We start from the raw sequence: 27,852 nt of genomic DNA, 5'->3' as shown, positions 1-27,852 counted from the left end.
GGAAGCAATGGGGACAAAAGATACTTTCAAATGGGGGGGGAGGGGGGCGTTCTTTGTTTCTGTGGCTGTTCTCTCCTGGGACTGAGAGGGGCCAGACAGAAATCCATCTTCTCCAACCCATCCTAATCCAAGTCTCCAATATTGCAACCAGTATAGGTAAGCCAGGCAAGGTGGATTAGTTTATCTTTTGTTTTGCTTGTGAATTTTCCCTGTGCTAAGAGGGAGGTTTATTCCTGTTTTCTGCAACTTTAAGGTTTTGCCCAGAGGGGAACCCTCTGTGTTTTGAATCTGAATACCCTGTAAAGTATTTTCCATCCTGATTTTTACAGAGATGATTTTTACCTCTTTTTTTTTTTTAAATAAAATCTTTTTAAGAACCTGATTGATTTTTCCATTATTCCAAGACCCAGAGGTTTGGGTCTTTGATTATTTTGTAACCAATTGGTTAGGATATTATTCTCAAGCCTCCCCAGGAAAGGGGGTGTAAAGGCTTGGGTGGATTGCTGGGAGAAGAGGACTCCAAGTGGTCCTTTTCCCTGGTTCTTTGTTAAATCACTTGGTGGTGACAGCATACCTCAGTCCAAGGACAAATAGAGATTTGTGCCTTGGGGATGTTTTTAACCTAAGCTGGTAGAAATAAGCTTAGGGGGTCTTTCATGCAGGTCCCCACGTCTGTACCCTAGAGTTCAGAGTGGGGAGGGAACCCTGACATAGGCCAAAGAGGACTGCTGTAAACTGGAAATGGCACTGGCCCACCATGAAACAAAGGAACCACCTGTGTCCTGGGAAGACAGAGATATGGAAATAAGCACCTCTCAAGTCAAGCGGTATACCAGTCTCCCAGAGCTAGGGAGGAAATGATGGATACCATGCAAAACTTCGACTTCTTGAGGTATTTATTGAGCCATCGCAGGTCCAGAATGGGACGTAGGCTACCTGTTGCCTTTAGGTTCATGAAATAGTGGGAGTAGAATCCTTTCCCCCCCATTTCCTCAGGGACTTCCTCCACCGCTTCCAGTTGCGGAAGGTGGTTTATTTCCTGAACAAGGAGCTGCTCGTGAATCGGGTCCCTGAAGAGGGATGGGAGGGAGGAGTGGCCGAAAACTGGATGGTGTAGCCTGATGACATGATGTCTAACACCCAATGGTCCAAGGTAACCCTCAACCAGGCCAAACAGAAGAGGCGGTCGAGGAAAAGGTGGGGCAGATCCAGGGAGGTGACTGGTGCGTCGCTCTCAAGCGCGCCCTCAAATCGAGCACTTCTGGCCCCCATGGTGTTTTGCAGGGCCAGGCTGTGCCAGTGAGTTGGAGGATGAGGGGTGGTGGTGACTAAAACCAGAGTCCCTTCTCCTTGCAGGTCCCTGCCGAGGCTACCACTACCTTAGCGGTGCGGGTGGATGGAATGGCTACCATGCATCCCCAGTGAGTGGAGGGTGGCCTGACCATCCTTTAGGCCATGCATCCTTGCGTTCATTTGGTTGAAGAGCCCAACTCCATCAAACGGGAGGTCCTGAACAGAGGCATGCATCTCCTAGGATAGGCCAGCAGTCTGGAGCCAGGAACTGTGCCTCATGACCACCGCTGAGGCGACCACCCTGGCAGCCGAATTGGCCGCATCCCAAGCCATCTGGAGGGAGCACTGTGCCGCTGCGGTACCTTCCTCCACCAGAGCCCAAAAAGGTCCAGTCTCTTGGCCTCATTTTTTGGGATGGAACTGGCCGGCCCATTTGTCCTTTTGTTGGCTGCCGACACAACCAACAACTCCGGGGGTGGGTGGATGTATAGGTATTCAAATCCCTTTGCGGGGACAAAATACTTCTTTTCTGTCCTCTTGGAAGTGGGTGGGATGGAGGATGGGGTTTGCCAGATGGTCTTGGCAATATTCAGGACCGGGAGTGAGACATGATCAGGGGTGAACACGGAGAGCACACTGAATAAAGTGTCTGATTGCTCCATCATTTCCTCCGCCTTGAGGCCCAAGTTGGTGGCCCCCAGCAGAGCAGCACTTGATAATCTCTGAAGTCATCTGGTGGGCTAGGCCAGGAGGGCCCAGCCACATCCTCCTCCGGTGAGGCGGACTGGACTATCAGGGGACAGCCCAGGGCATCTTCCCCGGAAGGGGAAGGAGGCCTCAGGGTGGGCACCTACTCCTCCACGGCAGCGCCCACCGGCACATCCTGCACCGAGCCCAGTGCCATCAGTGCCGACTGAGGTTTGGCCGATGTGGCAACCAAGGAGTAGTGGGATTGGGGCATCAGCATAACAGGTACACCCCAGGCTTTCCAATAGGACCATTGTGTCAGCCACTGACCCTGCTGCCACGTCAGCACCGCCACAGCGGATGCACCTTCTATAGTCCAGTTGCGCTGCTGCCTGGGGGAGGGGCTGAACTTCCTCTGTGCTGGAGAAGTCCTCTTCCTCCGGAGATCAGGGCAGGGTCATCAAGGCCCGGGTCTGGTGGTTAATCATTGCTGCGAGTGACCGGTGCCTGGAATGGTCCAACCAATACCGAGTAGGAGGAGAGATGCTGAGTTGGGGAGCAACCCTGAGGCCTCGGTGATGGTGACCATCATCGCGAAGATGACTGGTGCCAACTGTAAGGCAACCAGTGTCTCTCTCTAGATGAGTCTTTGAGCAAGGGCAGAGACCGGTAAAGCGGTGCTGGCGACCTGTAGTGACAAACTGGTGACCTGGGCTGACATGGAGACCAATGGTGGGGCACGTGGCTCTGCCTTGGCTCCGGAGACCGGGGATGCTCACTTACTTTCTGGGAGGCCCTCATGGCAGGCTTGCCTCTGTGGGGAGCCTTAGCTGGGTCCATCATTGCAAGCAGCGCTGATTGCGGTGGGAGAGCTCGTTGCTCTCCAGGCACTGGGAGCTGAGAGGGCGTTGACTGAGCCATCAGCCTGGCTCCCCTACCACTCCCTAGAGTTGGTGGCGGGTCCAATAGGGGGATGGTACTCCACGGGGCAGAGCCCCCTTGCAGCTCCAGTGTGGGTGGGCCAGCCAAGCAGGTCCTTTGCCCAAAGCCCCTTTATCCAGTTTGCTCAGTGCCAGGTCCCTCTTCTTGGCCTTCTTCGTGGGCACTGGTGAAGGGGACCACTGCCGGGAAGAGCCTGGTGCTGGAGGTGCACTACATGCCAAAGAACTGGGTGCTGCATGTGACGGGTTAGACCCCCGGCAGGAGTGCCACCTGATGTACTGTGGTTTCACTGAGCCCCTCATCCTGCTCCACCAGCCTAGATTCCCTCTCCGTTTTGCTGAATTAGGCTCTCCAGCACAGGTTCTCCAACACAGGTAGGGCCACACCCAGCTGAAGACACAGACTGAAGTCAGCTCTGAAGTCATGTGCACACCCCTTTTGGGGAATAAACCCAAAATAATACTGTCTTGCACTGTGTAGAAAGATCTGCACAGCACAAACGCATAAAAATTCACCCTCTTCCCCAATGTGAAGAGAGTTATGCACACCTTCTTGCCCTCCCCCAGTTAAAAATTGCACAAACTGGGTTTAATAATAAACAAAACAAGTTTATTAACTCTAAAAGGCAGATTTTAAGTGGTTAAAGGGACAGCAACCAGAACAAAGCAGTTTACTAAGCAAATAAAACAAAACAAGCAAACTGAGCTCGATTCACTAAAGATCAAGTAGGGGGGAAAAAAAATGCTGACCACTTGCAAAGCAAGGGAAAGAGGTGCTCCTACTAACCACCAGGGTCGGTAAGAAGGAACAGAGTGGGTAAGACCAGCGGCGCCTGATATACTGATGCATGAGCACGGCACTCAAGGGGATGCCACAGCCAGCCCTCCGGATACCACTAAGGCAAAAGTGTCTGATAACTGTGCACGTGGGCATGCGTGTGCACACACACACCTAGAAAGGAATTAACATGAACAAGCACCTGAAGAAGAACAGCAACCCTGGTGAAATGAATGGCACATATAGTTTAGAGCTATCCTTTCAGGCTCTGAGAACTTGGGCAAACTTTGCTGCATCGGTTATACTTGGCTCATGTTATGAAGGTTTTCTTTGCAACCATAAGAGCTAGAGACCTCTTGTTTTTTAAATGAAAGCTGAGACTCTAAAAAACAACTAAGAGGTCTGTCCACCCTGTGGCTAGTTGTCTGCACCCACTGCACAAGGCATGTCCCACTTTGGGAAGAGGAGGTTACTTACTGTAATTGGAGGTTCTTCACAGTGTGTGGTCTGTATCTGGATTCTAAATGTGGGTGTGCATGCGTACTACGTTCTGGAGCTGGAACTGTTCATAGTAGCGTCTGTTGACCACTGCATCCGAGGCTTTAAGAAGCTGTGCAGGTGGACACCACTCCAGTTCCCTCTTCTTACCTGGCAACAAAGATGCCCAGAGTAGAGGGGAAAGACAGCAGGATTGGAATCCAGATAGGGACCACACATCTTGAAGAACCTTCAGTTACACTAAGTAACCTCCTCCTCTTCAAGTGGTGACCCCTATATGGATTCCAAACATGGGAGATTAGTGAGTAGTGCACAGGTAGGAGGTGGCTGCGAGGACTTGGAAGAAGAGATAGTATGAAGAACAGCATGGCCCACCGCAGCATCCGTTGACATGGCAGAGGCGATGGCATAATGAGCAGAAAAGGTGTAGACCAAGGCCCAGGTGGCAGCCCAACAGATGTCATGCCATGGGACATCCACCAGGCAGGTGGATGTAACAGTGAAGTGGGCCATGACTCCCAGGGGGAGGGACGGAAGAGAAATATGGGAGAGCGTATAGCAGTCCATGAAGTAACAAGAAATACATTTTAAGAGGCATTGCAACGAAAGGGCATGGCTGCAGCAACATTCCACAATAGTGATAAAAAGCCAGTGGGGAGGCCCAAAAAAACACTGGATATGCTGGAGGTAAAAGCCAATTCGTGGCAAACATCCAGGGTGTGGAAAACCCATTCCTGGGGAGAGGCCTGCAGTTTAGGGTAGAAGGTGGGGAGGTGCACAGACTGGTTGAGGTGAAATGGGGAAGCAACTTTGGGGAGGAATTTGGGATGGAGACAAAAGGGAGACCTTATCCTTGTGCAAAACAGTAAAAGGGGGTCCCGCCATCATGGCTGCTAGGTTCACTAACTCGCCTTAGAGAGGTGATGGCCACTAAGAAGATCACCTTCATGGAGAGGTGGGCGAGGAAGCATGTTGCAAGTGGCTCGAATGGTGGTTTGGTGAGGGCTCAGAGGATGAGGTTAAGGTCCAGGTAGGAGTAGGCTTTCATATGGTGGGGAAGGAGTTGAGAAAGCTCCAAAAGAGAGGAGGAGGTAGTCGGGTGGGTGAAGATGGAGAAATCGAAGCACTGAGCACCTCCAGGTGGATACAGACAGAAGAGTGGGCAAGGCCCGACTGATGGAGGTGGAGGAGATAGTCCAGAATGGCAGGAACGGAAATAGTCCAAGGGGAGCCAACGGTGCTGTGCCCAGGCAACAAAAAACGGCACCTTTTGGCTAGCTTGGTAACATGCCCTAGTAGATGGGTGGCGACTCTGGGAAAGGATGCCACGAACAGGAGAGGAACATGTGTTGTCTACGCATAAGCCTCATCAAATACCAGGCCGTGAAGTGGAAAGGACCCAGGTTGGGATGGTACAGTCAGCCATGTTGTGTGAGGAGATTCGGGATGTCCGGAAAACGTATCTGAGGGTGAACAGATAGGTGGAGGAGAGCCATGTACCAATACCGGCGGGGTGAGGAGGGAACTCTGAAGAGAAGAGTTGCACAATTTCGCCGTACTTTGCGGAGGACTTGGGGAAGTAGGGAAATAGGCAGGAACGCATAGCATAGGCTGTGGGTCCAGGGAACGAGGAGGGCCTTGCCCTAGGAGCCTGGGCCAAGAGTGCCTCTGGAGCAAAAAAGAGGGGAAGTTTGTGGTTTTCTGGCATGGCAAAAAGGTCCCAAATCAGCATGCCCCACAGGCAGAAACGGGACCAGAGAGCAGAGTTGTAAAGTTCCCACTTGTGATTGGCACGGAAGGAGCAGCTGAGCAGGTCTACCATGGAGTTGCTGGTGCCGGGAAGATGTACTGCCTGCAACATGATGTCGTGCTGGAGGCACCAGTTCTACAGGAGGATGGCCTTGGTAGAGAAAGGGGGAAATCGGGCTCCACCCTGCTTGTTGACATAAACCACAGCAGCCATGCTGTCCAACAGCAGATGTACATAGCAGGATCCAAAGAGAGGTAGGAAGGCCGGCAGGCAAGGCAAATGGCTTGCAGTTCTAGGATGCTGAGATGCATCCGCGCCTCCCTGGGTGACCAGAGACCCTGAGCCACTTGGTCGTCTAGATGAGCACCCCAGCCGACAAGCGAAGCATCTGTCGTGAGATTAAGGTGTGGTGTGGGAGGTGCAAATGGAACACCAGCCAAAACTGTAGCTGGATTGCGCCACCAGGTGAGAGAGGCAAGAACTGGTGGGGGAATGAAGACCCATTTGTTGAGGTGGTCGAAGTGCAGGTTGTAGAAGAACCGGAGCCACAGTTGGAGGCAGCACAAATGGAGACTGGTGTATGGGGTAATGGAGGTGCAGGCCGCCATATGACCCAGAAGGGAGAGGCAAGACAGATGTGGGTACACTGGTGGCAGCAGGAGGGTGGTGAGAGTGGTGAAGCATTCTGAGGGAAGGTACGTGCAGGCCGCAACAGCGTCCAGATGAGCACCTATAAAGGTGAGGGAACAGGAAGGGGTGAAGATAGACATTTCCTCATTGATGCAAACCCCTAGAGCGCCGAGGAGGGCATGCAAGGTTTGAATAGTGGTGAGATGGGCTTGGGATGATGCCATGAAGAGCCAATTGTTTAGGCATGGGAACACAGAATGGCCCAGGCAGTGAATATGAGCTGACATGAGGGCAAAGACCTTTGTGAAGACGTGGGAAGCATTAGCAATCCCAAAGGGTAGGGCCCGGAACTGATCATGAGAACGTTTGACTGTGAAGCAGAGGAACTTACGATGAGCAGGGTGGACGTCAATATGGAAATATAAATAAAAGGATGCCTTCATACTGTGAACCAAGCTCCACTGGGGGGGGGGGGGGGGGGAGAAGAGGAGGAAATAATGAGGGGGAGGGGGAGTCATGAGGAAACGGAAGTTGCAGATAAATCTGTTCAGAAGGCTGAGGTCCAAAATAGGACCAAAGTCACCGCCCTTCTTCGAAAAGAAGAAATAAGGGGAATAGAAGCCCCGACAGTGCTTGAGTTGGAGGACTTATGCTTCCTTCTGTAGGAGGTGAGAAGGAGGGCATATGCTTCCTTCTGTAGGAGGTGAGAAGGAGGGCATATGCTTCCTTCTGGAGAAGGGGAGAGTGCAACAATGTGGCAGGGTGCTCCCGGGATGGGCAGGAAGCAGAGAAACTCAATCAGGTACCCCCAATGAACAATGTCCAGCACCCAGCAGTCGCTGGTAATCTTGACCCCCCAAAAATCACCTTTGTAGTGGCAGGAAGGTGGTGGGAAGGTTCATGGATCTCAGGGAAGGAGTCAAAAAGGCTGCTTTGAGGAATGCTGGAGACAGATGAAGCAGTGGCAGGCTAGCAAGGTCGCTGGGTGCACAGGTGGCACAGAGAAGAATCCTGTGGGAGCTGAGAATAGGGCTGGTGGTAAGGCTGGTACGTGGTCTGAGGGCAGGGATGGAAGGAGGAACGTTGTTGATAATGGGCAGCGGTGGGGGGGATAAAGGTCCAGGGACTGGAGAGTGGCACAGAAGTGTAGGGACTCATCCACTTTGTAGCTGAACAACTTATGGTTGTCAAAGGGGAGGTCCTCAAGGATGGTTTGGACCTCTTTCAGGAAGCCACTGGAGTGAAGCCAGGAATCCCAGGGAGGGATGACCCTGGATGCTAGCGAGCAGGACGGTGGCTTTGGTGGCAGTATTGGCAGCATCAACCACAGCCTGGACAGCAACCTTGGCCACCAACTTGCCTTCATCCAGTTGGCATCAGAAGTCTTTGTTGCTTCTCTGGGGGAAGGAAGGCCTGGAAGTCTGTAAGCGTGGACTGTGACAGGAAGTCATACTTGGCCAAGATGGCCTGGTAGCTGATGATGCAGAATTGAAGACCAGCAGAGGAGTAGACCTTGCAGCCCATGAGGTACAGCTTCTTGGCAGCCCAATCAGGGATGTGGGCCGCAGGTGTTGATGCCGGGCACGCTCAGTCGCAGGTTGGACCACTGGCAAGTTAGGGAGTGGGTGGGTGAAAGGAAAGTCCATGCCCTTAGAGGGAATGCAATAGCAGCATTCCACCCGCTTCGGTGTTGGGGCACAGGAGGCCGGGATGTGCTAAACAGTTGTAAGAGTGCATTGTGAATCGGGAGGGAAACATGCAAGGGTCCAGGGGATCGTAGGATATCCAAGAATTGATCCTGCAGGTCCTGGACATCAAAAATAAGTCCCAGTACGACACTAGATCTGCAGGAGGTGAGAGTGTAGGAGGGATGATGGCATCATCTGGAGACTAGGAAGCGCCCGTATGGACTGCGGTTGATGAGGTCACAGTCAGTAACACCAGTGCAGACGGAACACGGACAGCCTGTGGGTCCTCAAAGATGGAGGAAGAGGCCACGTGCATTGGGGATGGACAGTGTCACAAGTGAGGTGGCATGCCACAGTCATGGTAGGGCTTTCACATGGCCCAGCATATGAGTCGCCAGGCGGCGGTAGTGCTCGGGCATAATGGTACTATGGATCGGCCAGTGGGGTGTATGCGGGAGGGTATGGATGGCACCGAAGGTCCAGGCTGTAGGACCGTGCAGGTGAGAATGCAGTGTTCAGTTTGGAAGACCACTTAGATTCAGAAGACAGGTCTGGTAGGGGCAGAGCCGTCAGAACTGCTGGCACCGTTGGTGTGAGAGGACAGACCAGGAGCAACAGAGGCTCCTCTGCAGAGGGGCCCAGTGTAGAAGAGCGGAACAGAAGGTTGGAGAAGGAGCAGCTCGTCCAGGGGGGATGGTAGGCAGATAGTGACAGAGGTCCCGGGACAGGGCAGGGAGACCGCGTACAGCAGCATAAGTTTGGGGTAATGGGAGACAAGTGTCCTGGCATGCATGGTACTGGGTAGGTATATCTGGATAGACCCAGCAGACTGAACAGAGCCTGAGGCGACAGTGGTGGGCCAGACACCATGGCCGGTGGCAGGGCTTAGACTCGTGCTCAGAGTGGGACTTCTTTGGAACAGGAGCGTCTGAGTTGGCGAGCAACTTCTCACCCGACCTGGCACGGCTCAGGGAGACAACACTGTGCTTGGAGGCAGTCGCCATCAGGGAGCTACCTTTATGCCCATGAGTGTGCTTTCTATGCAGCTGGTGCTGGGTGGGATGGCTCTGGAGAGGTGTTCACTGCCAGTGTTGAACCCCGTTCCAGCAGATCTGTGGATCCCGGAAGCACACATGGTTGTGTTGCATTGCCTATTCCATGAGGTTTTTGTGGCGGTGACGTTCTCTGGCCTTGCAGATGCGTGACAGAAATGATCGACAAATAGAGCTGTGGGCAGCAATATGAGCCTCGCCAAAGCAATGTTGGTGCTCGTCACTCACAGAAAAGGATTGCGGGCATGAAGCACAGTATTTGAATCCAGCTTGCCAGGCAAAAAGTCCCCAGAGGGGAGACGTCTAGGGGAAAAAGCTAACCAACTAATGATAAACAAATAAGTACACTACGAAAAACTAACTAAGGAGAAAAAACTATGTACAATGGACAGAAGCTGTCTCTTATTAAGCTAAGAGCACCGAGGAACAGAGATTCCAACTCTGGCGATGCAGCAGTAAGAGGGAACTGGAGCGGCATCGACCCACGCAACCTCTTAAAGCCTCACTCAGCATGGGTCATGCAGGTCAACTGACACTATTATGAACAGTTTCGGCTCCAGCATATGGCGTGCATGAGCACCCACATTTGGAATCCACATAGGGACGATCACTCAAAGAAGAAATGCTGGTTTAAGCCCAGAGAGTGATAGCATTAGCAGCACGGTGCTGTATACCTTCTCCTGTAGGATCTTGGTCTCTGTGTAGTAGTCAATGGGCTTCTTTGCATAAGGGAGGTCTTCTGTTCCATTCTTGATGTCTGTGCCCTCAAAGACTACACTGGCACTGCTGGTTAACACCAGTTTCTGACAATGGTTATGGAAGAAAAGTAATGTATTAGAGCAGTGGTTCCCAAACTGGGGTTCGCAGAACGTTACAGGAGGTTCGCCAGAAAAATTTCACTAATGGCAACCAGAGGACCCCAGGCATTGGAGGCACCAGGTGGGACCCGGTTGCAGGGCAGACAGCCCAAGAGTGGGACAGGGCAGTTGGGGCTGACAGCCTGAGCCCTGCCCCACGAGCAGGGGAGCCAGCAGCCTGAAACCCAGCACTCCAAGCGGGGTTGGCAGCCCGAGCCCCAGGGAGAAGGGGCTGGGCAGTTGGGGCTGGCAGCCCAAGCCCTAGAGGTCAGCAGGACCTGCAGCCTGAGCTCAGTTGACCAGGGTGGTCAACAGGGTCCAGCAGCAGGAGACCCACAGAGTGTGGAGGAAATTTAAACTTAAATCCCTGGAAATATTCATTTTTAGGAGGGGCTTCATGAGATTTCACAATTTAGTGAAAGGGGTTTGCGGGCTGTTAAAGTTTGGGAACCACTGTATTAGAGGATAAGCCAAAAGATATATTGTTTACAAAGGCTGCATGGAAGGGAAAGTCAATGTGAAGGAACAAGATTAGCTTCTTCTTAGCTAGTTCTACAGAGAATGCAGCAGTTTCTTTTAGAGATGCTTTAATTGAAAGTGATCTGAAAATTACAGGTTATAAAAACTCCATTTTCTCAATTGAGCTCCATTAGATAGCACATTGCTGAAAAAATCAGAGGAAGTCCCTATTCCAAGGAATGTATTTATTTCTATGAACTGTTTATTAATTTTTAAATACACAGAGAAAAAGCAAACAAAATATACATAAACTTCTCATTATACATATGTGATGCTGGCAGACCAGATGCCAGCTCTTGCCCATGCTGCAGGCATTAGCTAAGAACTGACAAACTCATAGCTGGAGACCAGACCAGTTCACCTGTTTGTTAGTTTTGCTCAAAATAGGTATTATCTTATAAGAATGTATTTAATGTTTAGCCTCTAAGAAATGCTTGTAAAATTTTGCATGCATTAATCTCACTTGTAATGTTGGTATTCCATACTAAGAAAATGCATGAGTTTTGTTTTATAACTTTGAAAATATTTACTCTGAACTTGTGAACCCAGGCATCCCAGTCACCCCAAAGGACTATCAAAAACAGATGGGCCATCAAGGAACATCACAATACTACGGACTGGTTAATGGCCCTATTGCACCTGGGAAATTCTAATAAAACAAACAAAGTCACAGGAAGATTTTCTCTTTTTGCAGTTTGAACTCTCACAGGGCCAGAGCTACCAAACTGAAGCTAGAGATTCCCAGAGGCTGCCTCCTGGTCTGCTCTGAAAGACACTACAAATCTGTCGCTCTTAGAATTTAGATGGTAAGTCATTTGTGTGTATACATTTGCTTGCTTTAAGCTGTAACTAACTCCCCGCCCCCCGCCCCCCCCCCAGTTAATAAACCTTTAGATAGCTTATTACAAGATTAGCTACAAGCATTGTCTTTGGTGTAAAATCTAGGGTACCAATTGATTTGGGGTAAGTAACTGGTCTCTTGGGATTGGAAGCAATGTGAATATGGTATGATTTTTGGTATACATAACCATTTATCACTAAGTCCAGTTTGTCTGGGTGGCAAGATAGACTGGAGAGTAAGAGGACTGCCTGACTCTATGCTAAAACTGTTACAGTGATGCAGGAGTTCACATTTGTTACTGGCTTGGTGAAATCTAATTATAGAATAGACCACCAGTTTGCGGTATCTCCCCTGGTTCTGACAGTCTGCCCTGAGGTAGAAACTCATGGTCGTGAGCCACTGCAAACTGCCTGACAACATAAACTTCTCATAATATACCCTACTCTAAGGATTTTATAATCCTACTGAAGTAACAAAATGCTTCAGAAACAGGTGAAGTGGACACTTCAGAAAATTTCCAGTGCTGTCAATCAAGAGAGAAAAATAGTTTCCAAGGAGAACTTGAATGCCCACTTAGCCTGTTTTCCTGGCACATTTCAACTCTTAATACCTCTTAAAAAAGCACACATTGGTATTTGCTAGTCGTTAAAGTATCTTTAAAAAGATTTTTATGCTGCATTTGTTGGAATATGATATAGCCCAGCAGATTTGAAATGGGAAGTAAAAGATATACAGATGATCAGAAATATCATCAAATTACCCTCTGAAATGTGACTTTTTAATTTTTTACAATTTAAAAGAGACATTACTTTTTGCCTAACAAGTTCTAGACTGAAATGTACTCCCTGTTCTGACGAATCCCAATCTGAAGCCTGAAGGTAAACAACGCATGGCCTATTTTCCTCCCAGCAGCCTATTATAGAAAGAAAGCAATTGTGGGGCAGGAGTCCATACCTGACATGCATCATTTAATTCTGTGTATTGTTTTAGTAATTCTGTATTTCCGCCCAGAAACTGTACAGTGGCTGTATTTCACAAGCAACCTTCCTTCCACCAAAAAATAAAGTCTCTCATTCATCCAGTGCTCGAGGATTTCAATAGGCAGAAATTGAAATAAAAAGCTCATGTGATGTTGGAAAGACCAAGGGGAAAATGGTGCAGTTGTCTTACAGTTACTATTGGAGTCATTAAGTTCACATTTCTTTAATGCTGCTATTACTCTATAGCCTTATATCAGGACTTCAGCATCTCATGCCCCTCCCATATGCTGTTCTATTCTTACCTGAACCCCAGCTTCTTTGCAGGCTTCAATGACTGTTTTGGTCCCCATAAAATTCACCTTGTAAAACAGATCCCTGTTGTCACTGGAAGGTGCTGGTGAAGCACAGTGAAAAGCCACTGTCACACCTTGTAGAGCTGGAAACAGGTCCTAGGGGGTCAGATGAGGCAAGACACCAGTGAAAACACCAGGAGTGCTTTCCATTTGAAAACTGTGTAGGTTATATGAACACACACATACCCACATTTTGTTTTGTGAAACATAACAGCCACATCATCTTCATGAAGCTGAAGAGTCGAGATACAGGACCAGCTCTTGTATCTCCAGACCTCTTTCTGCTAGGCAGGAAGCTCCATTTGTTTCCCTTCCCCCTCACCCCCCAGGAAAAAATCCAGAAGCTTCCCAAGGCTTGGAGACTAGCCACGCCCAGCTAGTCAGGTGCAGGCAGAAGGCCAAGGATGCCTCGGATAGGAGTTAAAAACTCAGCATAGAACCCCTTCCAAGGATTTAACCCCCATATCCCAACATTACTGCCCAGCTTTATGGTGCATCCCTCAGGAGTACATCATGCCTGTGGAGAAGTCCTCTCAAAGACACATGCAGCAAGTTATTTCCAAGACACATTGTGATGCATGTCTCCACATTGGAAGGCAGGTATAAGCCCTGTCCTTGTACAGATACAAGCTAAAACACCCAAGGACTGTTCCAAAGAGTTCAAGAAGAGTGTTCCTTTAGGGATCATTTTGAGCCACTGGTGAAAGAGAAGTGAAGGACAGCACTAGCAGAGAGGGGATACAGTTGACCACCCTTTCACAAGGTCTTACTGCAACCATTCCACGAAATACTGCTGTAGTGTTGACCTTCCCACCTTTCAAGGAACACATTACATGTCTCACACAAAAACTGAGTCAATTACCTTGGGGAACGTGTCTCTACAAGATCCTAAGCTCAGTTTATATATTTCACTTTTGTTACCTAACACAGTGTTATATTTGTCAGCTCTGTTCATACTATACCTTTTTACTGCAGAGATCTCCCAGGAAAAACTGCACCTTATCATTCTCAAACCCCTTTTGAATATCAAACACATTGACTGTATAGCCTTTCTCCAGCAGCCTCTCCACCATGTGTTGGCCTAAGAATCCTGAGCCACCTATCACGGTGCATTTCTTACTGGCCTGCAGAGGTAAGAAGGGGAGAGAAGTATCATAACAAGCAGACACACTTGTGAAGTCTTTCATTAAACCCAGCCTTGAACTTCACAGGATTATAGGAGTGATGATCTCATTCACTTGGCTGAAGTCCAGAATTCAAATTTTCCACTGCTGCAGTTAGACAAGTCAGTAAATTAGGCTGATCAGAGTAATCTGAATCCAGGTATTAAGCGACTCACCAAGATCCACTTCAGTGGATAGAGCGTAGTAGACATGCACAGCTTATGTCCTTTGTAAGAAGATCCTGTCTCATTCTCTCTCATTGATTAGGTTTATCCTGACTATATTTACCTTCCTAGGAGGTTGATTATAGTGCAAAAATTCATTAGACTCATTTATTTTGTTTAATTTCCCAGTTCTTGTATCAAGCAGGCTGAAACTGCTCAAGAGACAGACACGGGAAACAAGAGCTTAGCCACCCCTAAAAATATGATGAACTAAGTTCTACACAATCCTATTTGACTTTATGTACTGATTCACAACCCATGTAATGCCACTAATTTGGCTCAGATATCAAACAAATACATTAGTTTCCCAATATTAGAAAAGTCCGTTCAGCTTCCTGTGAACTGGAGCTGGGATTCTTGGGCTTTGCAACATGCCAGCTGTCTACCCCCTCATCCATTCTGCCAATGAGCCCCACTCTTTATATATTCCACTTGCTCACTCATTTACAAAATCTCAATCTCTAGAGCACTCAGATTGCAAAATTCTTCTCTACTTCTATACACTGCTTGCACAGTATGAAATATATGTATGTCTCTACAAACCAAAGCATGGATGATAGGTGCAGTTGTAGATCTATTTGCCCCAAGTGTCTCTTAAAATCAATGAGAACAAAGGCCACTCTGGCTGTCAGTAGCTCCTCGTCTCCAGATGTTTCCTTCATATATAGCTCTAACCCTCCTACAAACTTAGCTTGCTACAGTTTATTCCAATAGAGTTTCATCCTCAGTGATGGAGAGGAGCAGGTGAAACTAGTTCTCTCACAAAGCTTGGAGCAGGACTAATGGCTCCAAAACCAGGAAGGCAGCCAAGCAGATACAGCTTATCCTTTTAATTAATCCTTAGCCTTTTTTTCTATGGAGACATTGGTCAGAGTCAGTATCAGGCACTCTGGTCTGGGTACTCACCTGCCTGAAATAAGACCAGTGACCTATGGGCTCAACACCAGCACAGAGCGAGCAACTGAGGTTTTGCAGAAGAGCTTCGTACAGCGAACCCTCTGTCCTGCTTGCAAATAGATTTGCTCCTATTGTTACTACACAAAAACTCGCCTCAGCAAATCTTCTACAGAGTTCAAGGGGAAAATTATCCCATTGAAACTGCCCAAGGCAAGTGACTCTTCAATGGGTTCTAAGTGCTGTGTCTTTCGATGGATCCCATTGCAGAGTACCAGTTTTCCAGAATGGAGATGAGAAAAGTCTACTGGACTTGTTCAGTTATATCAAAGTTCAGTGCTTATTCTGAAGGGTCTCTGAACGGGTTGTGTAAAGCACTGCAGCAAGCAGAGATGTCATAATTATGAGGAGCGAGGGAGCCATCTGATGCCATAGCATAGATTAGAAAGTCCCAACTTGCGTGTGTACTAATCTTACCCATAGCCCAGTAAAACACAGCATTACAACTGCCACTGTGAAGCATGCTCAACATTTTATTTCATTCACGCTTATTTTCTTATCTCTCAGTTTCACTTGTCCTTATCATAAGAAAGCTTAAAAAAATAATGATATAAAAAGAATCAGGAGGATAAATATGCCAGAATTTCCTCTGAAAACAATAAACAGTTGTTGTGCAATAACAGAGCTCACACTTGACGAGTACAATTTACCTACGCCCAAAAAGTTACATGAACTAAATTAGATTTTATTCTTTCCCCATTCTAACTCCCTGCAAGCACTCTAAACATCAGAGTAACAGGATAACAATGGCTCTAGCAAGTTCCGGGTACATGGTTTAAAATAAAAAACAACAAAAACAGTCAGACTACCCATCTGCACGGTATCAAGGTACAGCCCTATTGTAATTGAATCTCCAGACCTGTGGATTTTGTAGTGTAGATGAAGCCTAAATGTGTGTTAGACACATCCCTGAATCTTTTTAAAACTGCATCAGTAGCAATCATGTTATAAATAGATCCCAACAACTCCAGGTTCCGTTCCCACTAGTAATACCAGGAGTGAGTATTCCAGTGTCCTGGACGACAGTCCCTGACTTCACTGGCTATGTCAGGGTTTCCTCCCCACTCTGAACTTTAGGCTTATTCCTTCACCCACTTACTTCCCTGGTCCTTCTCGCTTGAACAGAGAGCAATACCCAAAGTCCAAAGGTGCAAACAATTCGATGTTTATTGGGGTGAACTTCCAGCAAGCATGATTCCAGTTTCCTTCCTTAGTGTCCCCCTTCCCAGCTCTGACACCACAGAGCCTTACACCTGTGTTCCTGTTCCCATTCCTGCCCTTAGCCAAACGTAATTCCAATTTCCCCCACTCACCCACTTCCTGATAGACTGCAGACTATGTAGTAAAACTTGCGTTCTGCTTAGCTATATCTTAGCCAATCATTTTACTGAAATTTAACTAACCAATCCTAACATATTGTAACATGATTATTTAACCAATTATATCCCACCACCTTAATTAGTTTACACCCAGCAAAATTAATTATACAGCAGACAGGAACGATCACAGAACCAGACAGAGATTATACAGACAAACAATAGCAAAGTGGGAACTAGAATGACAAAACAATACAGAAGTGAGGATTTCACATCCCAGCTATTGATAAGTGAGTTCTTGCCAGACAGGATGCTATCAAACTAAGTTCCCTTTTACATTTTCTAGGTACTTCCCTTTCTCTGGCAGCGATAGGCATTATCAAGACAGGATTGTATTCCTAACAGCCCAATAGCACCTTATTTCAATGTGACTAGGTTGGAATGTGAGGATGTGACCGTTCGCCGCCCAGCTTATGGCTGCCTCTGTTGCTTAGCCTAAGGCCGTAGCCTAAGCACAGAGCCTCAGACTGTCACAGTAAGAGAAGGACCTTACACTGGCAGACAGTGATTTTGATTCTTCTATACCTCTATCTAGCCAAGTGATAAGAATACATCTAAATTCTTAGAGTATAGGCCTTTACATACAGGCCTGAATATCTATATCCTAACATTAGGGTACAGATGTGGGGACCCGCATGAAAGACCCCCTAAGCTTATTTTTACCAGCTTAGGGTAAAAACTCCCCAAGGCACAAATTCTCCCTTGTACTTTGGATTCAGCTGCCACCACCAAGTGATTCAAATAAACATTTAGGGAGGGCCACTTGGACCCCTATCTCCCCCCTAATATCCTCCGCAAGCCCCACACCCCCTTTCCTGGGGAGGCTTGAGAATAAACAAGATGAGCACAGACCAACCTTGGGTTTTTAGGGAAACTAAAAACCCCAATCAGATTCTTAAAGAAAACAGAACTTTATTAAAAAGAAAAGTAAAAGAAACACCTCTGTAAAAATTAGAATGGAAAATAATCTCACAGGGCAATCAGATTCAAAACACAGAGGGTTTCCCCTCTAAGCAAAACTTTAAGGTTACAAAAACAGGGATAAACCTTCCTCTTAGCACAGGGAAAATTCACAAGCTGAATCAAAAGATAATCTAATGCATTTTCTTGCGATTACTTACTATTTCTGTAAGATTAGATACTTAGTTCAGATATGGCTTAGGGAGATGTATTTTCCCTGTCCTGGTTCCTCGTTGACCCCCGAGCAAACAACAAAGAGACCAAAAGCAAACTCCTGCCCCCACAGATTTTGAAAGTATCTTCTCCTCTCATTGGTCCCTTTGGTCAGGTGCCAACCAAATTACCTGAGTTTCTTAACCCTTTACAGGTAAAGGAGGGATTTTATGCTACCCTTAGCTGTGTGTTTATCACAGGGTAGATAACCAATTTTTCTTCCTCTTCAGGATAAACTTCCAACAAAAATAAGTGATGCTTAGAAAACAAACTTGGAAAAAATATTTCCTTTAAACTTACTAGTCTGAGTTGTGTAGCCATTTCTTGGAGGATTCACTGTAAATCTAATTCCTAAAATAAATAAAATAAATTAAAAAAATAAATAAATAAATAATGATGTTAATACTTTAACATATCACATTTAATTAACCAATTAATGAGTGGTGCAAAGAACTTAAACACCTGCCATTTAAACTGGAAAAAACAGATTTTTCCCATATAACATTACCACAACAGATGAGTAACTTGGATCAATCTTGTACACTTTACTCGCTGGCATCATCTTCATAGGGAGAACACACTGTTTTTGTGTAGGTCCCACAAAAACAAAATGGCTATTTTTTATAAAACTTCTCGCCAACATAGTTGAGCTCTTATTATTTTAAGCTCCAGAAAATACATAAATTATTGAAATTCAATTTGGTATAAAGATTCTCCGCCAATGACAGAACTCCAAACAGGTTATGTAGCTCAGATAATTGTGTATTTGTGGGAAAATGCCTCAATCAGCAAATCCTTCTCACTTTAGACAGTTTAAACTGCCATGTCATCTCTGAATTGAACACTATAATGCAAACACACCAGCAGACTGTGCAATATAATTCCCAGAGAGCAGCCTGGGAGTGGGGCTAGAAGCTCCCTGAAAATGTGGGGGATTGAGAGGTAATACTGAGACTCAGCCAGGAAATGGAGTGAGTTTCTAGTCTGGGAAGGAGGCTCCCAGTAGTCCCTGCCTACTCCAGCCCCTGCAGGTCCCTCTCTCTGGCCTGACCCCCAACCCATGGTAGCCACTCCAGCCTCTTTGGTTCCCAATCTTGCCTCCCCTCCCAAGTATGAGTTTATTGTATAACCATTTCAGGGCTGCGGGCTAGAACTCCCCACCAGTTCTACCACTCTGGAAGCCACACTGGGCCAATCAATATCTACTGCAGATCTGTTGAGGCTCATCTGCACAACATCCAGAGGCAGAGGAACCAGTGGCCACATGATTTATCCTTAGCCAGGACAGAACTGAACCACTATAATACAAAAATATTTTCTAATAATGATGGTAGGGCAAACTCCCAAATTGGAACTAGAGCCCCACTGTGCTCTGTGCAGAGAAAAGAGACAATCCCTACCCTGAATTGCTTACAATTTAAAGACAAAAAGAATGAGACTATAACATAAGCAAATGAATCTGGTGAGGAATTGGCCCTACTTAGTTACATAGGATGTACCCTGACTGTTTTCAAACTGGGGAGGAAGAATCACAGCTTGTCCCTATCCCAGCTATGATTAACAGGCTGGGGTTTGTAAGTATAACAGCAAAGGTGACTCTTATGGAAAAATTTGAGGTTAAGTTAGTGGCTGTTAGGATTTTATCAGGGGGATTTTGGCAGGGAAGAGTAGTATTGTCAGTCCACAGTCTTCAAAAAACAGAGTCTGGCCCTGAAAAATAATCAGATTGTCTTAAAATCCACTAGTTATTTTACATAATAAAATATTTCTGTGCCTTCACATTGCACTTGCTTCCTCACCACGGAGGGCTAGACACTTTCTTTAAAAAAATGAAAACTCAGATTCTCATGCAGTATAGCAGTTCCAGCAGCTGGAGCTTTAATAAAAGCACAAGAATTGGCCACACAAAGGCAACATGGGAGAGAGCCCCGAGGTGAGTCCCTGCCCTGGGCCGAAGCCTAGGGGGATACCACCCCTCCCAACACCCATACTGGGACTCCCACTGTCCCCCCCGCCCCCAGGCTTCAGGGCTCCCCACCCACAGGCCCGTACGGCCCTGAGCATCCAGACACCCTCCCGCCAGCTCTGCCCTCTCCCCACAGTTCCCGCCAATCCAGCCCCCTCCCAGCTCCCCCGTGCCCCCAACCTCCTGCCACAGCCCTTCCCCACCCCTACCTGGCACCAGCCCCGAAAAGAAGCAGGCAGGATCCCGACACCGCCACTGCTTTCACCGGCCCCACCCCAGACCCAGTTTCTCCCCGCCCAGGGACACCCGCGCACCCCTCAGCCGCTCCAAGCGGCGACAGCATTTCCTGTTAGCTCCGCCCTCCCCCTCTTCTCGCAGCCCCGTCCCGCCCCGCGGCCGAGAATCAGCCGAGCTCCAACGCGCTCACTGATTGGTTTCCTGGATACTCCTCATCAGCCACTGGTCTTGGCGGAAGGCGGAATAGACCCCTCTCTTCTTCCGGATCCGCCCACTAAGCATAATGAAAAAAATGGTTGCTATGGCATCAAGGTAGAACTATTGGCCTATGGGGAAGGCTGCCGTTGATACTGTGCCCGCCCCTTTTTTCTGTCCGGACCCGAGGCGCTGTTCCTGCAGCACCGGCCTGAGGGATGGTGAGTGGGTCCGAGAGCTGTCCGGTCTGGAGGACGGGGCGGGGGGACACAACACGGAGGGGCGCGGGGTAGGCCGGCCACTTGATGGAGTGATGGTGCTGAAGCAGTAGGCCCCGAAGCCTGTCACAGGGAATTAGCAGCCCCGCCCCCACACAGCAGCTGCGGGAGTGGGCCCTGAGGTCCAGAGGGCTGGGTCCGCGCTGGCGTGGCAGGTACAGAGTTCCTAGCTGCATCCTTGCCCGTGCTGCAGGGGGACTTCCAAGGGGGTGCAGACCCCCACATGTGCTGGTCCTCCTCCCACCCCGCCGTAATAACAACACCCAGCCCTTTTGGAGCACTTGTCATCAGTCAATCTCAAAGTACTTTACAAAGGAGGGCGGTAGCATTATCCCCATTTTATAGATGGGGGAAACTGAGGCACAGAGCAGCGACATTACTTATTGGTGGTCACCCTACAGGCTAATAATAGTGCTGGGATTAGAACCAGGTCTTCTGAGACCAGGTCAGTGCTAATCCATTAGGCTATACTGCCACAATGAGTTGCTCCAGTTGATGTAGGTGGCATGGCCTACATAGGCAACAGTCCCTAGTGTGTGCTACGTGGTGCTGGTCCCGGCTGTGTGGCTTGCAAAGATATTCTGGTGTGCACTGTATCATCTTGATCCCAACCATGTAGCCAGGGCTGTCCCTAGGTGAGTGTGCGGCCTGGGACCACCCCTGCCCCCACTCCAATCTTTCCCTTAAGCCCCCCCCCCCCCACCTCTTCCTTCCCCTGCTCCGCCTCTTTCTGGCTTCCGCCCCCTCCCCCCGAGTGACACTGGGAGCTGGCAGGGGGGGCTGGGGTTACTGCTGCCACTTCCCGATGGTGTGTGCAGGCCTGACCTCTGCTGTTGGAGCCAGGCCCCCCCGCTAACCCCCCGGGCCAGCCTGGCCCCCCACTCCCCCTCTGGGCTGGCCTAGCACCCCCCACACGACACGCTCACAGAGCTGTCCCTAGGGTAAGGCGATTCAGGGCGGCCACCACAGGGGCCCCCCAAAGCGTGGGGCCTGGGGCGGCTGCCCCAATTCACCATACTCTAGGGACAGCTCTGCATGTAGCCTGCAAAAATTACCAGCCTCAGTCTCACTGTCTCAGTTTCAATGCACTTATATACAAATATAGATGGAGCATAATATGCAGGGACCTATCACCCCTGCAAGTTCCACCTTCAGGCTGGAACCTTCTGTCTTCACAAGCCATATCTCTGTCCTTTAAAAGGGCAGCTTGTTAGATTTTTGTGTGGCCACATTGTCTATTGTTTTCTGGCTTCACTGGAAATCACAAGGGTTGCTGAGAACGGAAGTTTCTGGTTTCATTCTGGATTGTTCTCCCCTGATGCTGAAAGTCTTGTCTGCCTGCTTTGGGAATCTAATTCTAGTCTCTGATCTTCTATTAATATTTCAAGGCTTCCAGCTTCAAGAAATCTACATTAGGGGCGGTAGCCCAGAAGAAGAAGACCGGTCCTAAACTTGAACTAACTGAAGACCAGAAGCAGGAGATCCGAGAGGCTTTTGATCTGTTTGATACCGATGGCACTGGGAACATAGATGTTAAGGAGCTAAAGGCAAGATTAAACTCGATGTTAAAGAAAAAAAGGACCTAGATGTATAGAGACTTAAACTAATCTAAGCTGGGGCAGAGGAGGGTTGATCCCTTTACAACATAAAGTCACTGTATCCCCACACAACTGCTATCTGTCGCTCTTTGTGCTGTCCCCTTCTCCCATGGGGCTCTTTGGAGCTGGATTGACAAAATCACACTCTGAAATGTAGTTCCAGGATGTCATGAGCTTTGTAGGTGTTGGCAGAAGGTCCAAGGTTTTAGGTCATTATGAAAGCCATCTTAGGATCATACCATTCCGAAAGCCATAGTTAAAGGACATGCCAGTGTCATTAATTTCTGTGTCACTGTTTGTGACAGAGCAGATATTTGGTGTCTCCACCTCACTCATTCTGTTAGAGAGGATGATGATTAACCCCGTCTAGGATTTTCCTGCTTTCTACAGCTCCCTCTTCTGCTTCTCCAGTTTAAATCCTGCCTCGCTCAGAGGACCATGCAGAAAGGCAACCTTCAAGTCTGTCATTTGTCTCTTCACTAGGGAGTGGAAAAGCAGAGTGTGGAGGGATGGGGAAACTCTTTCCTGAGGGGATTCTAAGTGTTTTTTCTACTCTCCTTAGAGAGAAATTTCCATTATGTCAGTGGAATGTGGCAGGGGCAGAAGTAATTTCTATATACATGATAGACAAAACCAACTGTTCAGCTTTTTTAAAGAAGATTTATAGAGGAACCAGAATCCCAGCTGTTTTAGACCTTCTTCTGAAGGTTTATGTCAAGGTATAGACCCTAACTCCCTCTAGGCTTAAGTGCTGGTTGAGTTGAGCACAGTAGATTGGAGTTCAGTACAGTACTAGGCATGATGGGATCTTCTCCCATGGGGTCACGTTCCTTGAAGACTGTGACCTTTCTTTGCCCTCCAGTTACCTCCCTAGTGGCTCCAGGAACTCTGTATATCTAGTATATCTGAGCTTCCTCATCCTGAATGTAGTGTCCAAATAGTAATGTAGTGACCCTTTGACCAGTAGAATACAAGCGTTTTCTGCATTTTCCTGTACCTTGATTTTCCGTGGAGAAAAGGTGGTCTTTTAGATCTGTTCTATTTGTTTTCCCAAACCTTTCACCTAACTAGAACACTTACCCTCTGAGTGGGTGTCTGAGTCGTAACCAGAAAGAGGGAAAACCCAGACCTCAGAAAATGAGTTGGAATGCGAAAGATCAGATGAATAAGGTTAAAGACCTCAGGACCAGAGGGTACAATTTCTCAGGCAGCATGGATGATGAGTCTTACATCTGTTGGGCTTTTTTCTTATAGGGGAAAGAGGGTCTGCAGAGCACCAAGAACTTCTCTCTTCCATTAATTTCCCCCTTTACTGACTCCACTTACTTGCTAGTACTGACTAGAGAAGGCATTATTCTCCAGAGTATGTCTAGAAAGCTCCTTATACAAGCCTTATACAAGGGTTGCTGTTAAGACATTCAGCTCTCGCCAGGTTGCTAAGTGTTATTAGTAGACCATTTTTCCATCACCTCTTTGACCTTGCTGTTTGCCTTGAGAAAAAAATACCTAATTTAACCACAGCATGGCATAGTTTAACTTTTTTTCTTCCATACTTGTATTTCCATTGCCCACTGAGGAGCTAATCTCTTTTCATTGTTTGCAGGTGGCCATGAGAGCACTAGGGTTTGAACCCAAAAAAGAAGAGATCAAGAAAATGATATCAGACATTGATAAGGAAGGAACAGGAAAGATCAGCTTCCATGACTTTCTGGTGGTGATGACTCAGAAGATGGTATGTAAATTGGGACAGTCACAATGAAACCAATTTTGCAAGTTGCTGAATGCCTTTCAATTCCTGTTGACTTCAGTGGGAGTTGAAAGGACTCAAAACTTCCCTACCTAATCTTAGCAACCACATGTGCAAAATTTATGGTTGCAAACAGGAACCATCCCATCATAGTTGGTGGTGTCTTTAAGATCTTTCTCTTGGATAAAATTGCTTACAAAGAAGGGAGTGGAGAGAAATTAATATAATCAAAACCACACCAAAGAGGAAAAACAACATTGGCCACCAAGAAGAGAAGCTGTGCTAAGTTTTGGTAAGTTGTGAGGATGACAGTGATAGTCACTATGCCAGTACAGTGTTTTTCCAAATTTAAGATATCTACGTCCATGATCTGTGTACTGTACCTAAAAATTCTTAGAAAAACTCATTGATAACAAAATAACATATTTGACAGTGTTGATGCTGCAAAACTTTAATCATGCAAAGATCTGGTCCTAGACATGACAGGAACATAAAAGTGACATTCAGAGAACATCATTACATTGGCAAAATTAAGGCTCGCTGAGTGCTTTCACTCACTATTTGCATAATTTCTAATAATTGGGTTTCTTTTATATTGAATCTTAGCTTAGTTTCCTGTGTTTCTAATATTTGTTTTGATAAGTACAACTTTTACATTTAAATTACTGATATGTACTCTTAGATTTAACTACAAGTTAACAAAGTTTTTGGCTATGAACTGGTATGTTGCTTACTTCTTTAAGGCTGAAAAAGATTCCAAAGAGGAGATTCTAAAAGCCTTCAAACTGTTTGATGATGATGAAACTGGAAAAATCTCTTTCAAAAACCTTAAACGTGTGGCCAAGGAACTTGGGGAAAATCTCACAGATGAGGAGCTACAGGTTTGTGCCTTGTATGATTTTGCCTACGTATGTTGTATACATAGTAGTCACTGATTGTATTATTTCATTTCAGATTTAATTCATTAACATTCATTTTTTAACTTAGGTGAAACTGCTGCGGAATTACCAGTCTGCTACACTAGAGTGCCACAGAATCCAGAAGTTTTACAACAGAGTTCTGGTTTAGTTTGCCACACAGTACATGGGGCCTTGAATATGCTCTTTTTAAAGAGATGGGTGTACATTGCAGTACAAAGAGCCTAAAATATAAGCCCTTGTCTTAGAGGGCTGGTATGAGGCCTGAGCTAAAGTAGTGGACAAGCTTTGCTGAAGCAAAGTTAGGCTGTGAGCAAACGTTAGACTTTGCCTGCTTGCAAATTTACAGAATTTGGCAAGAACAGGGCTAATATTGAAAAAAAACATACATTTGTAAGAAGTGCTAGGCACAAAGTACTTAAGCAAACTCGTTTTAGAAGAGTGGTATCAGAGCATTTCAGTATTAAGGATGGTATATAAATATTCCCCAGAGATAACAGGGACACATAGACCCCTCCTAAAAATAAGGTCAGAATAACAGTGTAATGAATAAAAATGTATAAGGTGGTGGGTGGTAACCAACTACGTCAGAGGGTGTTAACTAACCATGTCAGAAGGGCAGTACGTAACTTGTTTATACTAATGTATAAAATAAAGTCTCCGAGGAAGTGTCTTTGGCCAGCCTATGGGGCAGTGAAAAGTCCTGCCACTAACTAAGCTGCATCCATTGTCCTGGGCATACATATTTTAGTATCCTCAGAGTCTGCCAGGTGCTATTACCGTGCTTCATCTACAATAACCCTAGCTGTGTGTCTTCGTTCCTAAACCGATCTTGTGTCATTGGGCAGTTTGCCCAAGTCTGCGCAAAGCTGGGACAGCACACAGGAAAAACACATACACACAGCCAAACATCTAACAACATCGGTGACCCAAGAGATCTTTTGTTCTTTCGCACTCCATAGGCCGGATCCCCAGTCCCTGACATATCCCCTTTGCGTTGCTGTTGTAGTGCAAAAGGTCCATAAGACTGCCCTAACCAAGTACTTGAGGATTTCCCTTGTGTGGGGAAATTCCTTGGTGGAATAACTGGATCTGTGTTAAAACCCTCTCAGTCTTCAAGGCAGGGAGATGGGAGGGCAAGGAAATGTGTCCAGAGTGTTGCTGTGTGCCTGCAAACCCTGGTTGGTGTTATGGCTCCTTGGGGGCTATTCTCAGCCAGCACAATCCTGTGGCTGCTCTGGCTTACGTGGAAGGGGCACACCACAAGCACCAGGATCAGGGATGGGATAGAAAGGTTGTTTAAACCCACTCTTGCCCTGGATGCAAGCAGGTAAATTTGTAAATTATATTTGTAACAACAGAAAGTGCTGAGTTTTACTTAAATTATCTCCATTTCCCACTGCCCTTTTCTTTCCCACTCCCTCCTGTTTCCTTTACTCTCCTGGTGTCATTCTGGCTCAAATGGCAGTACTCTGGGACTAAAGATTGCAAGTTAAAGTTCCACACCACAATGGGGATTCTTGCTCAGTGCAGACACTGTCATGCGTTACTTAAGTGAATGTTGTGCTATCCTTCAGCATCTTAAATCAAAGTCCTTTCCACATGCACTAGTACAAAAAATAAAGTTAAAGAGTTTATGACAATCTGTGTCTGAAATAGGTTCTAAAGGCCAAGACTGCGTTGAGCATATATGGCCGGGTGGATCCTACTTAGAATCATAGAATATCAGGGTTGGAAGGAACCTCAGGAGGTCATCTAGTCCAACCCCCTGCTAGAAGCAGGACCAATCCCCAATTTTTGCCCCAGATCCCTAAATGGCCCCTCAAGGATTGAGCTCACAACCTGGGTTTAGCAAGCCAATGCTCAAACCGCTGAGCTATCCCTCCCCCTATCGTTATCCTTTTGTACATCCCGAGTAACTCCAATGACTTCAGTGAAATTGCAGTACTCTGGAGTTACAAAGATACAATACAGCAGGATCTGTTGTTTTCTTCCAGGATAGTTCCTGTACCACACAGTGTGTATAGCAGCATAACAACTGCTTTTGAATAGATTGAATGTGAAATGTGCTGTAATAAAATCCTGTGTCCTTTCCATTCCATTTCCCTCCCTTCCCTGATATACCTTAATGGACCCATCTAATTTGGTCTCTGAATCCTTAACATCATACAGGAAATGATTGATGAAGCAGATCGAGATGGAGATGGGGAAGTGAATGAGCAGGAATTCCTGAGGATCATGAAGAAGACCAGCCTTTACTGATATGTTTGTTGTGGATTTTCTTTTTATACAGTTGGAAATATATTTGGTAGGTGCATCAGTTTTCTCCAGCCTCTGTCATTTCTCAGGGACAAAGGAAAAGTTGGGTCATTGTGTTCTGTGTGTCTGATCTTTAAACTTCATTTGTGAAATGTTCCACTGCTAAGCTGAAACTGTTTTCACTGAGAAAAATCTTCACACATTTATTCTTGTAGATTTTTCACACCCAGTTTGTTTCAGATATACAATTCATATTTGCAGAGCCTTATCTGACTGAAACAGCACCGGAAAGAGATTGTGTATGCTTACAGAATTGTTAATAAAAGAGAGGACTCGAAGCCAGAGATTTTTGATACAAACTGCCTCACAGTTCACGGTGCATTTGAATCCAGAGTTTTGGTTTGGGCACAGTGATATTAAATGCTGCATTTGACAGGGAGCAGTGTTGTTTATTTTTTTTAACTCTGTCCAAAGAACACCAAGCTTGTGTTTTATGCAAAGAACAAACCCTTTCCTTCTTTTATTATACTGTTAAAAACATGTAAGTGAGCAGATTGTTACAGCTTATTGTACTGCTATCTATCAGAGAAGTTCTTCTTTGTGCAATCTGTCCTTAATAGTGGGTGAGGGAGAAGAAGAGAAGTTACAACTGTTAAAAAACTGTGTGTTGTGGGGAACATTCAGGGGTTCCTAATTGTACAATTTTGTTTGAAATGAAATACTATTTTTTTTAGCCATCATGTTTGTAGAAATTAACATACAGTAACATGAATATAAATGGACACAGCTGCCTTCTTGAATTTGCAAACAACCTAAAGCAAATGTGCCAAATTCTCTTATTAGACTCTTAATATTTAAATGGTCAATTTTAGGTGTGACGAAGTGGGGGATTTTCTTT

At 46.7% G+C, this 27,852-nt stretch overlaps 2 protein-coding genes across 4 annotated transcripts in view; one reads left to right on the top strand and one right to left on the bottom strand.

The window, feature by feature from the left end:
• NSDHL (NAD(P) dependent 3-beta-hydroxysteroid dehydrogenase NSDHL) overlaps positions 1-20,054 on the bottom strand; it is a 31,213-nt gene extending 11,159 nt beyond the window's left edge. The window contains exons 1-5 of one of the 2 annotated variants that reach the window (XM_077826348.1): positions 19,933-20,054; positions 18,058-18,108; positions 13,830-13,991; positions 12,817-12,963; positions 9,992-10,120 (exon numbers count right to left, since the gene is read on the bottom strand). In XM_077826348.1, the coding sequence (XP_077682474.1) occupies positions 9,992-10,120; positions 12,817-12,963; positions 13,830-13,991; positions 18,058-18,078 (459 nt within the window). In that variant the 5' untranslated portion in view covers positions 18,079-18,108; positions 19,933-20,054. The remainder of the gene's footprint in view (positions 1-9,991; positions 10,121-12,816; positions 12,964-13,829; positions 13,992-18,057; positions 18,109-19,932) is intronic. The other variant, XM_077826349.1, reaches the window with a different exon arrangement.
• Positions 20,055-20,247: 193 nt separating this feature from the next.
• LOC144270208 (centrin-2) lies at positions 20,248-27,012 on the top strand. 2 transcript variants are annotated; one of them, XM_077826530.1, is made up of 5 exons: positions 20,248-20,376; positions 21,822-21,980; positions 23,635-23,763; positions 24,522-24,659; positions 26,868-27,012. In XM_077826530.1, exons 1-5 carry the CDS (start codon positions 20,374-20,376, stop codon positions 26,955-26,957), a joined length of 519 nt encoding a protein of 172 aa, XP_077682656.1. In that variant the 5' UTR covers positions 20,248-20,373; the 3' UTR covers positions 26,958-27,012. The 2 variants fall into 2 exon arrangements, with proteins under 2 accessions (XP_077682656.1, XP_077682657.1); XM_077826531.1 differs by having other exon boundaries at positions 24,766-27,012.
• The last annotated feature ends 840 nt before the right edge of the window (positions 27,013-27,852 follow it).

Source organism: Eretmochelys imbricata, chromosome 9 (assembly GCF_965152235.1).
Source record: "Eretmochelys imbricata isolate rEreImb1 chromosome 9, rEreImb1.hap1, whole genome shotgun sequence".
NCBI lineage: Eukaryota > Metazoa > Chordata > Testudines > Cheloniidae > Eretmochelys > Eretmochelys imbricata.
This window is presented reverse-complemented; position numbering and strand designations above follow the sequence as displayed.